At 37.5% G+C, this 17,051-nt stretch overlaps 1 protein-coding gene across 1 annotated transcript in view; it reads left to right on the top strand.

Annotated features, from left to right (window-relative positions):
- Window positions 1–982: 982 nt before the first annotated feature.
- The window catches only part of LOC127944338 (collagen alpha-1(XXIV) chain), a 90,862-nt gene continuing 74,793 nt past the window's right edge, over window positions 983–17,051 (top strand). The window contains exons 1-3 of the mRNA XM_052540216.1: window positions 983–1,392; window positions 8,784–8,854; window positions 14,788–16,070. Coding sequence (XP_052396176.1) covers window positions 1,337–1,392; window positions 8,784–8,854; window positions 14,788–16,070 — 1,410 coding nt within the window. The 5' untranslated portion in view covers window positions 983–1,336. The remainder of the gene's footprint in view (window positions 1,393–8,783; window positions 8,855–14,787; window positions 16,071–17,051) is intronic.

The raw sequence follows: 17,051 nt of genomic DNA, 5'->3' as shown, positions 1-17,051 counted from the left end.
TTATGCTAGTCTATGAATGCATGCTTTTGAAATTAGTTTAACATTTAGAAATGCATCTTAAAATAGGCTCCTTGTGTTTTTCTAGTGATTTTGTAATGCATGAACACTTATTCTGGTTTCCATCACGCTGTGAATCGAAGGTGTAGTTGTTCCTGTTGGGCTTCTAGGATGGGATGGAGTTATTTTTGTGTTCAGGCTAAATCCAGTACTTTTCAGGGTCACAGTGAGGTCAAGCAGAGGGTCAAATGTCAGAGTGAGTGAACTCTTGAGGACTGTAGCATCTGATGTTCAAGACCGAGGTGTCGTCAGTGTGAAGAAATAATACAGAGCTGGACTTTATTCGTAACAAATTGATTGGATGGTGAAATATGACTCTATGTGGTTATGACCAGCATATTTCATTGATGTAATAATTACAGTATATAATGTACAGTTTATAATAGTTATTTTTTAAAGTTAATAATACTGATAACATCTTGATAATATTATTTGTCTAGTTAAAGTAATTATTAAATAAAAATGATGTTTTTTAAATTGTATAATACATTTATTTGCAAATATCTGTCATCACATTTAAAATTCTGTACTGAAAATATTGATCTAAATTGATCTGATTTATTATTATTATTATTATTTTATGGTCATTATAAAATACTTTTGTGCAGTAGTCATTATTATTATTATTATTATTATTATTTTTTTTTTTTTTTATTGGCCATGATGAAATATTAAACCCAATATGAAAAAAATAGAATAATATTAATTATTATTATTATTTTATTAGATATTCCTTGTAGTGACAGTATTTGATTATCATATTAAAAAGCACGTAATTTTGTTTGATAATGCCTTCTCATTAAAAATTATATTTTATTTGCAAGATATTCAAAACCTGTACCAGAGTCGTCTGACTGTAAATGACCGGAGGGTTCGGATGGATGACGTCACGGCAGTAATGAGTGAAACCCAACACCGAGCGCGCGCGCTGGAGATGCGCCGAACCGAGCAAGCCCAGACACATGCGTCTCTCTCTCTCTCTCTCTCTCTCTCTCTCTCTCTCTCTCTCTCTCTCTCTCTCTCTCTCTCTCTCTCTCTCTCTCTCTCTCAGTAAACCCACCGTCTCCCGTCATCGCCCCGAGTTTCCAGCAGCGCGCTTGATGTTCGAGCTCTGATCCGTGAAGCTCTCCATGCGCGCGTCCTCGCGGAGACGGAGTCTGGACGGACTGTGATGTGGACGCTGTGATCAGACTGGATCTGCTCTCATGATCCACTGGTGTCTTCTGCTGAGGAATTCTGTTTTCGCTTTGAAAACTGCTGCTTGGACAAATGCATACAAATGCATTTAGGAGCCCAACGGACAAGGAGTGGACAAGTTTCTCCCACAACGACAACGTGAGTAACTTTCAATGTAGTGCGCTTTAAAAAAAAATCTGATCAGATGCATTTATTGGCGTGCATTCATCTGATCAACTAGAGAAGTGATTGAGCTCGTGCACAGTACGCATGCATTCCTACATTAACTTATTAAATATAGTTTTCCTGCAATCTCAGTCTGTGACCCCAACACCAGACTGACTTAGTCTTCTTACTGATCACAAATCAATTGGGATTTTCAGTCTGTCTGCTGCTGTGCTTTCCATATGTTGGAAATTCCTCCTTCTTTAGAACCAAATGTGCACCAGATGAGGAGGCTTTGTGATTTACTGGCTTATTTGTTTGCATTTATGAACTGCAACTGGTTTCATAAAGTGTAGATCTGGCTGGAGCGATTGAAATATGAGTGGTTTTACTGAGCGCTGTTCGTTCACGTCCCCAAACCGATCACACAACAGCAGCAACATTCCTCATGGAGACGAGCATTGACCTTTAACATCTGGACAGCCGTTCCTGACTCAATGAAATCCCAACAGATCCACATCATTGACATGTCATTCCAAACCTGAGTGACTTTTTCAATGGTGGAAAAAGAAGATATTTTATGTTTTGATAGATATGTTTTGGAACCCAGTGTTCTTCAAAATGTATTTTATGTTTTGCAGAAGAAAGTAAGTCACTTAGATTTGCAATGACGATCAGTTTGGGGTGAACTTTGCCTTGTAGAAGATGTTTCTACATGTCTAGGTTGCATTGGTCATGGAGATGAGATGCTGGAGATGTTTCGATTACCATTAAGTGTAATTCATGTCTAATCATGAATGTCCGGGAAACTCTTGGAAATTCAATGGTGTCGAAAACCTGATTAGACAACTACAATGACTTCCATAAGCTTGAACCCAATTTAATCAGATGCATTCGGTCAAATTACAGAAGTCACTTATTCATGCATGATTGCATTAGTTAGATGAGTGTTAAGTGTCGTTTCCAATCCTCCAACCTGAAACCAATTATTTGATCCAAAAGTGTTGGAACCCTGTCCTGATTTGACAATTAAAACTCACCTTTATAAGCTTAATCCCAGTGTTATCTGATGTTGCACACTATTAAGTGTGTATATTGTGTGTGCGTGTCTATTTAAACTCTTAAAAGGCATTTTTAACCTGATTTGAAAACCAACTTGTAAACTTGAATCCAACAATCTCTTTGATTCAGTTTGAATAAATAGTAGTTTTGACATTACCGCAGTTACTTATGCATGCATGATTGCATTAGTTAGATGAGCGTTGAGCGTCGTTGCACATTCTCTAACCTGGTACCAAAAAAGTGTGGAAACCAACAAAAATACTTTCATAACCTCGAAATGTACTCGTCTTTCATAATAAATACTATTTTGGTTTTGGCATGGTTTGTGTTTCTTAAATGGGCGTCGATGCTCGTTTAATGCATTTGCAAGTGTCATTGCACATCTAACAATGAGAGACAGAGGACAGAGTCAGTGTATTCAGATGCAATATACTAGCATTCACCATATCATCACACACGTACAGTAGAAGATAAGAGTAATGCTGTCATTGCAAAATAAACCCAGCAGGGTGATCAGGGAGGGTCCTGTATCATTAATTCTGTTATAATGACCATGGAAAGTCTTTATTTGTGGCTTTCTTCATGCTTTCTATTACATAACTAAAGGTTTTGTTATGATTTTTTTCTTTACTTTCCAGGAACATTGCACTTTATTTCTTAGAGAGGTCCCCAGAAACTTAAATGTATCCATTTAGCAGACGCTTTTACCCAAAACGACTTACAGTGCATTCAGGCTATCAATTTTTTTACCTATCACTTGTTCCCGGGGAATCGAACCCCCAACCTTGCGCTTGATAGTGCAATGCTCTACCACTTGAGCTAAAAGGGCTAAACATGTTAAATGATTGGACCTCGACCAGTATGAATTTCCAGGCTGTTTTGGTGCTGGTGAATATACATACTCTTGCTGCCAGTAAAAGAGTTCATCTTTTTAGAGAAGAAGACGCTTAGCATCCGAAACACGGGTCTTTTTTTTTTTTGGAAGGGCCAGATCGAAGTCGAACCCTGTGTTTATGGGTTAACAACAGAACAGCGCTTGAGTAATGAAGTCACGCTCTGGCTGCAGGTGTGAGAAACCAGTGCCAACAGGATCAGATATTGGCAGCCGATCAGTGAGAGAACAATCTCCGCTGCGCGAGCATCTGCTCAGTATGCTGAGAACACGGCTTTAGCTCTGGCACGGACTGATACGAGCGTAAATTATGCAAGCGCTGTTCATCAGAGAGATCTACGTTAGCCACGCCTCCAAAAGCCGATTGGTCGGGATGTTTACAATAGTCGCTTTTGCATGCTGGAATATCAATGCCGTGGACATTTAAGGTCAAAAAGACTATGAAATACTTACAGCTCAATAAGTTTCAGGAGATTGGGGTTTCCCAACTCAGGTGCAGCGGAGTAACCAGAATGTTTCTTGACTTGCAAACGTTTTCATGACCTGCAAGAGTGGATGCAACTTTCTGAAACTAGTTTTATGCATTGAATCTACGGTTTATATTTGGGAGTCACATGTTCAGGTGCAGTGTTTGCAGCACTGGTGGGGAATGCTGCTTTTAAAAGTAATGCATTACAATATTGTTACTTAGTTTCTTTTTATGGAAAGTACTGTGAAACGTTGCTTTTTTGTTAATTTTATATTCTGGGCTGGACTTGCTTGTGTGTTTTTAATATGGAAGAGTTATATTTTTGGATGGATGGATGGATGGATGGATATATTTTTGACGAATGTAAAAGCCCTTTCACACCAAAAGCAAAATGAATGAGCCTCAGGCTGAAGGAAATGTTACTGCTATTCTGGATTGCATGAAGAATAGGAAGTTCAGCAATAAAAATAAATAAAAGAAATCTGATTTCTCTCAACATGAAGACAGGAGAGCTGCCAGATTTACTCACCAGTGAAGCCTCAAGCCTGTTCGAATGATGTTTTCACATTCGTATGGATGAATCCAACGTTTTAAGCGTTCTTCGAGGAACATGGAGATTGTTTCATCATGTTCAGAGTTATTAAAACCATTTTCTCAGATGTTAAAGCTGCGGTTGGTAACTTTTGACGCTCTAGCGGTTAATAAACAGAACTGCTTGCGTCTTGCGGAAGAACATCGTAGCCGGAACTACTTCTCTCTGTTTATGTCTATGAAGAATCTCAAAGGTACTGGGTTACTCCGCCGCGGTATCCCCGAAGCAATCTAAAATAGTCAGAATATAAACACTTATTATAGGTGCACCCTAGTGATTCAGGACAAGCTAAAAACACGTTTGGAAAATGGATTTATGGTGTACTCGCTTATTATATATATTTTTCTACATTTTGAACACAAACAAAGTTACGGACCGCAGCTCTGATTGGTTGTTTCTTAACGGGAGCGGATGTATTTCTGCAAATGGCTATAGGACACTGGGAGGAGCCAGAGGAGCTTGATTTTTTCACAGATTATCTGTCTCATATTCTACTGTCTACTGGTTTAACAAATACGTTAAAAATATATTTTTACAAAAGTTACCTACTGCAGCTTTAAGGAGTATGAGAGGAACACACAGTTGCTGTTTCAAGGGCTCAGACGAACTCTTGTTTAGATTCGTTCTCCTCTGTTTTGTTTGTGTTCTTGTTTTCTTTTCTTCGGTCGTGGAATGTCACACCGTCCTCTCGAGCGGATGCAGGTGGCGTCCTCTCGGAGAGAACTGTGGGAAAACAAATAAGTTTGACCAACCAATCAGGCAGACCAATCCAAAACAGCAGGTAACGTTGCTTGAAATGCATGGGTTTTCCTTGAAGGTGCCTCTGAGAACATCTGGCAGATGCTTTAATCCAACATAGCTTACAAATGAGAAGCATAACAAACAATTTATCATGAAAAAATGACCAAGACTTGGTGCAGAAAATAGAATTTGTGTTTGTTTGTGCATTTGATTGTGGTTGTCAGGATTGTATGTTGGTGTCAGGATATACAAGGTGGGGGATGACATCTTTTGGGGTTAGTGTTCATCAAATATGATTAGTAGACAGACATCCCTTGGGCTGCTGGTTTAAGGTTTATGAGGAAGTATCTCAGCACTGTGTCAGGATGAATGATGGTTTGTCTTCTCCGGGAGATTATATAACCGACTGTCAGTCCTGTAAGAGGATGATGTTTCTTCCTTGACAGATATCTCCAGTTTCTCAAACCTTCGGCCTGTTGCATGTTAAATCTGTGTCTTAACAACTAGTCCAGTCAACTAGCAGCTAGTCAAGGGTTAATCAGTCTTAGTTTTGGGATTCAAATTAGTCTTGGAGGGTTATTAAACTAACTAAATATTTAAATTGATTATTTTATAATAAATATTAAACAATAAATATGAACTCAAATGAAGTGAAATAAAAAGCTTATTTAATTATAGTTAACATTTTGCATTTTTATTTAGTTTAACATGATGTGCTAAAATAACTCAAACTGAAATATAAATTAATAATAATAATATATATATAGAGCGAGAGAGAGTTTAAAAAAAACGAGTAAAACTGAAAAAACACTGTATAATTAATTACTAAGACTTTAAAAAGTTAAAATGTAAAAATATTGAATTTGATAAAAAAAATTACAAAAAATAATTAAATTCTAATATTAGAAATATACAAAATGTATTAAAATATAAACAAATATTTAAAAAACAATAGTATCTCGATTATACTAATATAACAGTGTTCTGTTCTGCTTATTGCTTTACAAAGATATGACTATTAGAGAGATCAACAATATTTGTTTTTCTTTATTCAAGATCTCCTTTAACATTCAAAACCTTGAACTCAATCTTAAGAATATAATGTTTGGCTTACACATAAAGTGCCTCCAAAAAGTATTTAAGTTTACACACTTTGAGAACATTTTGAGAATAAATAAAGTTCATTTGACAGACTAAACCTTCTCTGTAGACAAACATGTTTAGGAAACTAACTGATCTTGCTTTTTCACTTCTTTAGCGCCACCTAGGGTTGAGCCGTCAGATTCCTGTTGAGCATCTGGAGTTTCTGGTCTGTTTTGCATCAAATAGTTTGTGACACAGAAACCTTCTTTACATTTTGGCCCTGTGAAATCCTGTAAAAACCTTCTCGAGAGAGCAGTGGCTCACACTTTCTGAAACGCTGCTGTGTTCCTGTGTTCAGCGTCTCTCATCGAGAGGATAATTACAGTTTATAACGGCACCAGACGGACCTTCATTAGCCGCTCCGTCACAGTCATAAACTGCTTTGTTTGGGTTTCATTTCTCATGTGAGTTATACCACCAGGACACACTCTGTCCACACTCTGAGCTTGCACACACACATTCAAAGTGCATTTGTTTTCTGTCATAAAGCATTCATGTTATATGAAATCTATGGCTGTTTTTGCAACACCATGATATTCATGCTATTAAGGCAGTTCATGTTTACATGTGTCATTCTATGAGATAAATATTAGTATTATTTATGTACTTTTATAGTATATATTCACATTTGGACTTTTTTTTAAGTTTATATTTTTAAGTTTGTTAGGTTTTGATTTTATTGAATATTTATTTATATTTATTTATTTATTTTATTTTTTTGGTCTAGTTTTAAAAAAATACTACAAATGTATTTTATTTCAGTTAGTTGCCAAGAAATAATTTTTAAATTGATTTCATATGAATTATCACTGCAAAAAAGTGTTTTTCTCGATATAAAAAAATAAACAGTACAGATATCTAAACATTTTGAAATCAATATACAAGATGCAGAATAATGATAAAATATTCTTGTTTAATTAGAAATTGATCAATTATTTTATTAGTTAATTAATTCAATCAGAATTAATGTAAAGGTTATTTAAGATTATTTCACAAGTAGTTCTCTGTTACTTTAAGGATTCTGGTTTGTAGCCCCGCCCACAGTGGAATCTCATTGGTTCAAATTCTCATGTATTCTGATTGGCTTGGATTTCTGTCAGTGTATTTATTGCTGGAAACATGTTACATCACTCTCGGTTAGGATGAGGTTTTATCATGAGTTTACTGGTTTATAAGAGCATCTCTCACTGCATGGCCTCGAGTGGTTTAGTGGTTGATTCTGCACATCTGAGGAGCTGGAGAACAAGCTTCAAGCAGGAATTCAGGCCTGAGGGATTCATGTCTTAAACACATCTTATCATTCCCATTCACTCTGGGAAACAATGAAAGCATCACGCATGGCATTACTGTACACGAGCGCTCGCCCGCCTTCGGTTCAGTGTGATGTGGGTCTGAGATGTCGGATCTAAACATCTGACAGCGGTTTGTGTGAAGGCCTTACTTTTGGCAGGAATTCCAGTCATAACATGCCTTCAAAAACCTGTGCAAAAAGTGATTTTACAAATCAGTGCAAGCATTTAAACATTGCTAAATCACGAGGAAGTAGTCTTGTGTTTTGAAAAAAAAGTTTAACTGCAAATGGGGTCAGAATAGGTTTTGGTTATTAATTAAATAAATCAGAATTAATTAAAAGAGAAAAGCTTATTTTTCAGACTCCAGTTGCAAATCTTTTTAAGACATGTTATACTTTATTAAATATGCAAATATGCCGAATTAAATGCAACATATTTCAGTCAGCTTGAAACATTTCATACTGTATGCTGCAGATGTGTTTGTATGATTTATGAATTGCATGTGATGTGCAGTATATATTACACAAATAATAAAAAAGAAAAATATTTAAAAAGCAGTTTTTGATGGCTCCCTGTGGTTTTCCATCAAAATAAAAGTAAACAAAATATAATTAATTTCAAAATGAAGCAAATGAAACAGCCAAAATATTATTATTATTGTTATTATTATTACTATTATAATTTAATTAATAATTAATAATAATTAATAATTTTTTCTATTTAACAGTGAAATATTACAAAAGTAATAGTTTTTATTTTATTTTTAGACTTTTAATAATAATATAATTATAAATAAATATTAAAATTTTTATTTTAATATTAAATATTACAATAGTGATAGTTCTTTCTTTGTTTTTAGTATTTGTTTATTTATTAACAAGAAAAATAATTTAACATTACAACTGTAAAATTACAACAACAATAATAATAATAATAATAATAATCATTATTATTATTATTATTAATATTATCATTTAATAGCCGTATTGATATATAATTGTAAATGCAGCCCTATGAATAAGCACAGCATGCTTGGAATTCTTTTATAATTTAATTAGAATGTTAATGTGTATTTTAAAATTTTTGGAAATAAATGGAAATTGCAGCAAAGTAGCAAATAGATCATGCAGCCATAGTCTACAGTACACCGTTGGAGTGTTTTCTGATTAAGTGTTTGTTGTTGATTTTCTGCAGGAGAGTCCTGGTCCTCCTCCTGTCATCATGTGTGGTGCTGCTGTCAGCAGACGAGCCTTCAACAGCTCCAGGTATGCTCACCTCTCACCCTTCACCTTCTCACCTCTGACCTTTGACCTCGGAGATTCTCTGCCATTATTTAAAGATGATGTGTGTCACTTGGATGTTAAAATACTTCCTGGTATCCCAGCTTAACATTCAGAGTAAACCGTTTCTAATATTTAAAACGGAAAGAGTTCCAGTTATTTTAATGCATTTGGTTGGTTTTCCTTCCGATTGTATTTCTGTTTCAGTGGAAACACCAGTGGACATATTTTACTGTTAATATGAAACTGAGACTGTGTGAAATGTCTATGTAGATTGGATATAAACACAGAGAAAGATTGATGGGGAAGAAATGAGCAGCGAGCAAACTCATGAAACATTTGACATGCACTAAATGGCCATTTGTGTGTATAATAATGCGTTTTTATGAGCTATAATATATGATTGGCTCACATATATGATGCTTTGCAATCAATGTGAATAACTGAGTGCTTATAACCAGCTGAAACAGTGTGTGTTCATATTGTGTGAACAAAGTTTGCTTGTATGCATTTAGCAGATCCTAGAAAAGAAGAACAAAAGCAAAAGAGGAGAGACTGTGTGAGAGATTCTTGTTTCCGCCACAGAATAAAAATATTTAATAAAATAAAAAAGGGTAATTGTGCATTTTATTTTCTCACAATAATGAGGAGATATTTAATATATCACAACTGGAAGCGATGCAATCTTTTTTTCCCTTGTTATTCTGACTTTTTCTCATAATTCAGAGTATACATTTTGCAATTTAGATTTTTTTTCCGTAATTCTTAGTTTAAATCTCACAGTTCTGACTTTTTCTCTGTGATTCAGATTTTTTTCTTCATAATTCTGACATTGTGTCGAAGTTCTGACTTTCTCACAATTCTGAGTTTAAATATCGCAAATCTGACTTTGTGAATTCTGAATTCAGAGTTTGCATCGAGTTTATTTCTCACAGTTCTGATTTTATATCTCCCAATTTTGACTTTTGAGTTTATATCTTGCAAATGACAATTTTTTTAGCATTTTCTTGGATTTTTTGGAGAAAAATCTGAATTCTAAGATAAAAAGTTTTAGTTTCCTCCTTTATTATTATTATTATTATTATTATTATTATTGTTATTACTCCCTGGCGGAAACAAGCTTCCATGAACTTCCATGAAATTCAGAAGGAAACCATAAATGAGGGAAGCACACTTCAAGGACAGCTCAAAAGGAAGGAAATGCAATCGTTCAGACAGAAGGCATTAGTGTCAGATTGCATGTGTTTGTGACCGTGCTGCTCTCTCTTCACTGAATGGTCTGCGTGTCTGTACATGACTCTCCATCTCACATTTTCTCTCGCTCTTGTCTTAATCGGTCAAGATAGAAACTTCACGTTCAGGCAGAACTCACAGATCAACCAGGTTAGCCTTCGATGTAGGTTGTCTCCTGATGGAAACCTGATCTAAGCTGCTGGGAGTATTTTTGCACTTGCATTTAATTATGTGAAAGATATGAGATATACTGAGGGGAAACCATAAGTGACTGGGTTATAAATAGTGAATGTACTCACAGTATATTTATAATGATTGATCTAAATATATACAGGAATTGAGATGATTTTTTTATGAAGTTGTTAAGTTTCTAAAAGAAGAGCTTGTCATTATACTAATTTCACAATCTGTTCTTGTTCAGACAGAGATGTTTTGACAGGTTGACAAGAATCTGTTCAAACGATCTGTTTCAGTGCAAATCAAATTTGAAAAGAAATTTGATACAAATCAAAAGATTTGTTTCACCTGGCTGCCATTCAAGCTGACATTAGAGACTGCACATGCTGCTAAAACTGACTTTAACACCTTCGAACAATAAAGGACAGCCTGCAGTAAAGATGTTACACAAGCACACATGAATTATGATTGCACAACATCCTGAAGCCTCAAAGTATGTCATTAGAAAACTGCTCGACTATCATTACACAGCCAGTTGGCAGAAGATTGTTTCCTGTACTGTACATTTCTGTAGCTCAAACTGAAGAGCACGACGCTAGCAACGCCGAGGTCATGGGTTTCGATTCCCGGGGAATGCATGAACACGCAAAACAAAACCGAGTTGTATAAAAACAGTTATAGTGTATGCAAGAAACTTTAATGGTAAAATGATGCCAAATTAAAGAGCATTAGAATTTTAAAGCTGAGGCTTTGTTTCATATTAAAAGTAACAAAGAGCATAGCTTATTGCGATTATTGGAAGTAAGTAATGCTTTTATTGATGTTTTTTCACAAAACACAAAGAAGATATTTTGAAGAATGCTAGTAGCCATTGACTTCCATAGTGTGGAAGAAATACAATGGAAGTCAATCAGTATCGAAATTCTGGATTTATCAAAATGTGCAGTATGTAACTGAGCAAAATTGTATCCCATAATGCAGTGCACTCGGGGTGTTTACTCATGCATGTTGTTGCTAGGCTGTTGTCTGTGGTTGCCAAGGCATTGCTATATTGCTAAATGGGTTGTATAACACATTACTGTTTAGTTGCAAGAGTATTCTGAGTGGTTTCTTACAGGTTCAATGCAAAACAAATTAAATAAACCTAAAGTGTCTATGATATTTTGTCAGTGTAAGTCTTATTATTAATCCGTGGCCAGACGGCGACGGAGTTCAGTGTTCGACTTGAACTGCCGAAGAGGTGAAAGTTCACAGGGTCGCCCATGTGCTACCAGTCAAAAACACGGCTGGCTGAACTTTGAAGTCTAATTCTCTATTTTTTCATGGTTGTTTAAGATCCCGTCTGTTTTTAAAACCACGTTGAATCAAGTAAGAGAGAGTTTCGAGGCACAGTACCAGCCTGCGCTGAACTTGTAACTCAAAGAACAGAAAGAATGAGAGGGAACACGGTAAGTTTGTGTCTCCACCATTGTTGTCTTCCGCTTGTCATCTGTTTAAGTGGAGGATGAAGAGATCTGTTAAAATGAAAAGCAGAAAGTCTGGATTAGTCATGAAAGTGTCTGTTTCCAGCACATTTCCTCAGAGATTTCTCCAACTGTGTAAAAGCTTGTCTGTGTTTGCTGACAGGAGGACAAGATTTCCTGCTCTCTTGTTAGAGCAGGCTTGGCCTAATGGTTAGTGAGTCTGACTTTTAACCCAAAGGTTGTGGGTTTGAATCTCTGTACCATCAGGGATTGTGGGGGGGTGAATGTACAACGGTCAATACCACCCTCAAGACCCTTGAGCAAGAAATGTACCCCCAACTGCTCCTTTACATGCCGCAGCAAAAAATGGCGGCTTGTGGTGTGTGTTTGTTCACTACTCACTGCTCAGTGTGTACACTTTGATGGGTTAAATGCAGAGCACTAATTGTGAGTATGGGACACCATACTTGGCCTCACGACACTTTCAGGGCCTGTATAACTTTGTGTTAGGAGTGTGCAATTTCCTCATTGTTAAAATGCTTCTGTTCTAGCTTAATATACTGAGAAACCAATTGTAGGTTAATTCATTTGAAAAGTATGGCTATATAGAACAATGTCAGGTTTGCATGAGCATCCTAAACAGTCCAAGAGAGCAACGTGGACCAAGTTTGTTGGTCTTGAAAACATTTGAAGTTGAACGTGTAATTAATATTTGGTGACACTAGTGGTATAGAAATTGCAAACATTACTTGTAAGTCCAAATTCTGTAGAACAAGAGCTTACCTTATCAGTTAATGGGTACAAATGGGAAAGTATGGGTTAAAAGTAAGCATTTAACTAATGCTACTGCTAACCCAGTCATGTGTGCAATGTGTTTAATGATGTGTGTACTTTATTTGATGTTAAAATGCTTCTATCCTGCCTTAATATGTGGAGACAGAAGATAAACCATTTGTAGGTTGATTTCCCTAAAAAAAGTTTGAGACTCTGTGGCGCTATTAAACACTGTTATGTTTGCATGAGCATCCAGACTCAGCACCACGGACTCAATCAAACTCAAAATTAAAGCATGCAATTCAGTTTGGTGACTCTAGTGGTGCAAAAATGGCAAACTTCATCTTTAAGTCCAAATTCCATTTAGATCAGTCCACCCCAAACTAGAGCGTGCCTTATCAGTTGATGTGTGGGTAAGTCTGGGTTTGGAGAAAGTATTTAGATAAAACTAGTTTGCCCTAAATGTCGGGACTAGAGCGTCCACCTAAATGTCTGTGACTTTTGTCATTTAGACGGTCAAAAATTTGATAGTAATGGTAGGGCTTCACAATTAATCAAGTTTCTAATCGTGATTAAAATTACAGATGCCACAATTATGTAATCGTTATTCTACATGCTTAAGATGTGTTTTTTCGTTCTTTCTACAGGTTATCATAAGGGTTTTTCTATTGTTTTAATTTTTGTTTCAGTATAGCAACATTATAATGTTATAAGCATCATTCATTGAAAATTCTTATAATCATAATTAATAATCGCAATAACAATCTCACAGGAATAATTGACAATTATGATTTTTGTCATAATCATGCAGCCCTAGCTAAAGGTGGGCGTACACGGTGCGAATTCAGATGGTCGGAAGGTTGTATGTCCACGCACATGTCACGAGTGAGTTTATCTGAAAATCGTACGGACGAGGTGATATACGACATGATTTTACGACCTGCCAATTTCAGAAGCAATTGCACAAAGTTGATAGCCGCCTTTGACTTGAAGCACCGCTGCACAGAAGGATCACTGTATGACATTAAAGTACCGCGAGAGCGATAAGAGAGCACATGCATCCAATGCATTCGAATCGCTCTCGCGGTACTTTGTTGTCATACAGGTGATCATTCTGTGCAGCTGCTTCAAGTCGAACATGCCTAATATAACTGCTCTCCCTCTCTCATAACTGCCTATAAAATATTGATACGAGCCGTGACCGTTTCCTACACATACAGGTTCTTTTTCAGCAACAGGAAAGCGGGACGTCTGGTCACCCTAGTGTGTGTGTGTGTGTTCTTGTATATGGTTTATAAATATCTGAAATGGGTATGACAATGTAAACATGGTTTATGAGGACAATTCCTGTGCCCTCGTAAACCAAATGGCTTAAAAAATACTAAACTGTGTTTAATTGAAATTTTAAACATGCATTTTTCTGTGATGGATAGAGGTAGTGTATGGGGATCGAATATACAGTATAGAAAACTATAACATCTATGAAGAGTCCCTGTAAACTACATATCTGTGTGTGTGTGTGTGTGTGAGAGAGAGAGAGAGAGAGAGAGAGAGAGAGAGAGAGATAATTAAAAAGCATGGTACACTTGCTAGAAACATCATACTGCGCTTGCTGTTCCTGTCAGAGTTCAGCGAGTTCATCCTCCCGGTCAGTAGTCCACATTCGCCGTGGCACTGCCGTCTTCATCTTTCTTCTTCTGTGGTTTTCCTAGTCCATGATTGGCTCGTTCAACTGCACACATGTCACGAATTCAAACCGATAACTCACTGATAGTTGAGTATAAACTGTACACTTGTAACTGTAGCCCTGGAGAGGTTAAATCCAACCTCATCAAGTACCCTGGAACAAGTCTTTTACAGTGTTCAGAATTACTTACAAATTACATACAGGTGTGTTTAATTAGGGTTGGAATTAAACTCTGCAGGACATCTGCCAAACCCCCCAGGACTGGAATTGAAGAGAGGAATTAGTTCCTCAGAATGTCCTTTCTCATCTCCCTGGCACACAGACTAATAACAATAATAGAAAGATAGAAATGTGATGTGTGGATTGAGACCCCCTCTTTCCTCTAATTCTCTCTCGTCATCTGGACCACAGATGCTATGTAAGGGCTCATGGGTAATTTGTGATGTCATGCATGTTAAAGCACATGTTCATATAGTTTGTGTGGTTTGTATGATAGAGGCCTTTTTGTCTTAATGTCTTTTTGTGGTGTTTAGTCAAGCCCTGCTTAGCTTGTTGCTTACTATTGTCTCTTTCTTTCTATCAAGGTGTAGACCTTATTCATCAGCTGGGCCTTTCGGGTCGCAGAGACATACACTCTTCTGGGACACCTTACCTCACCTCCCTTGCTTCATCTCTGTCCATCCTGCCCCCTGGTTTTGGGGTAATACTTGGACAGGATGCCCTTATTGAGGCCCCATCGGTGGACCTGCTCCCCGGAGGCGTGGAGGAGGAGTTTTCCATCATAGTGAGTTTAAGCTCCTGGCGAGCGAACAATGCCTTTATTTTTAGTGTGCGTGACGGCAGGGACAGACTGCAGTTCGGCTTGCAGCTTCTTCCCGGAAGGGTAGTGGTTTACACGGGAGAGAAAGCTTCGATCTACTTCAAGTACGATGTTCAAGATGGACAGTGGCACTCCTTCGCTTTGGGGGTCCGGCCACGTTCCGTATCTTTCTATGCACGCTGCGGGGCTGTTCAGTACGGAGAGGAAACGCTGACCCGTCCGCAGACGTTGAGCTCTGAAGGCCGCCTCTCTGTGGGAAGGATGGACTCCAGGGCGGTGCAGTTTGAAGGAGCATTATGCCAGCTGGATATTTACCCCTCCACCCAAGCTGCAGTGCACTACTGCGACTATGTTAGAAAACAATGCAGACTGTCTGACACCTTCCGATCTCTGTCAGGGAGCTCAGAGTCCCCATTTCCATCAGTTTCACCTTCCCCGAAATTCCACCGCAGCTCTCCGAAATCACAGACTCAGAGATTTATCCCAGCTATTGATGATCACTCCACTACAACCACCAACTCTATTTCCACAGCACTTTTTGACCAGTTTTCAACCACAAGCTCTCCGATGTTTCGCTCCAGCACACCTAGGCAAATTAATACATCTTCAAGACCATTCAGCAAGGTACACCCCTTGGACTTCAATCCAGAGACTTCCACGAGCAACCCCACAACAGACAAGAACGTTGATGGTGAAAATGTCACTGAGAATCAGCCTCTTCTCAAGAAGCCCAGAGCAACTCGAGCCACGCCGGATTTGATCACCATCGTCAAGCAGAGCCATTTAAAAGAGGCCTTGAGGAATGACGATAGATCCCACCAATCTAACAAAGAGCTACTCCAGACCAATCTTAAAGTGAACAGCACCATCCTGTACCGTGAAGAGAGCAGCTACAACCTGGTGGACCAATCTGAGGAACAGGTCCAGGAGGAGGTGCACGATGCAGGATACTCGGAGGGGTACGGATACGACTATGGCTTTACAGAAGATGAATATTTCTTTGACTATGATGGATTTGTTGGTCCTAAAGGAGAACCAGGTCCTCCAGTAAGTACTGTCTAATTTTATCTTTCTCATGTTTTTGAATGACTTCCATAATCAAGTCGCTGCAAGTCAGAGCAAAGCGCTACTTGAGAATTTGTCCAAATTACATTGCATAGAAGTTCTATCTAATTTATGGCTTTTCTTGGGCAGAATGAAAAGCTCTTTGAGAGAGAGCATGCACTTGGCTGAGTTTCTGCGAGTTATATTTGATCAGGAGTCTACTGGGCAAGAGAAGTAGTAAATAATTTGTCGGTGACAGGTAGTGATTTAGAATCAAGGTGATAGTTTGTTTTTGTCCTTCTGGACGTACAGGTGGTTATAATAGCATGTTTGAAGTTGATGCCAGTTTCTCGTGCTGTAATTTGACTGATGTGCTAATTTACGCCTCCATTTTTAATGGGGTTTTCCTTACCTAACAACAAGATAACCAGGTAATGCCAAAACACTCAGTCTGGACAAATTCTGCTTACAAAATCATGTCAGGATGATCATGTTTATTGGATGAGAGCACATGAATCGCACCACAATGTTGTAATTAGTTGTGGGGAAACTCTGGGGTTTCTTTCCAAGCCGGAGGTGTATCATTACTAGTCATTAAAGTAAGATGTAATGGTGAATGTTGATGGTACAGTTTAGATTATCTGTTTATGAACAGTGTAAAGCTTGCTAGAAAATGCTACCTATTCAGCCCATTTATGAGATGACAGACCTATTTGGTGAACCTATATTTCCCATTATTCTTTGTAGCATAACACAAATGACGAAGTACATAGATTACCTTTTCATTTGTGCATATTGGATTTTCATCACTCTCTTTTTTAGCGATATTAAAGACATGAGGCTATGTTGGGTAGTGAAAAATAGAGAAGTAAGATTCCCAGAGTGTCCATTTTAGATAATTTCCTAAGAGGACTTTCGGGCAACTTTATAATTCCAGAGTCTATGGGACAGTAGCAAATCAGTCAAAAATCTCAGTTAATAGCT

Source organism: Carassius gibelio, chromosome A23, assembly GCF_023724105.1.
Source record: "Carassius gibelio isolate Cgi1373 ecotype wild population from Czech Republic chromosome A23, carGib1.2-hapl.c, whole genome shotgun sequence".
In the NCBI taxonomy this organism is placed as follows: Eukaryota; Metazoa; Chordata; class Actinopteri; order Cypriniformes; family Cyprinidae; genus Carassius; species Carassius gibelio.
Note: the sequence above shows the minus strand (reverse complement) of the source record. Positions and strands in the feature narration are given on the sequence as shown.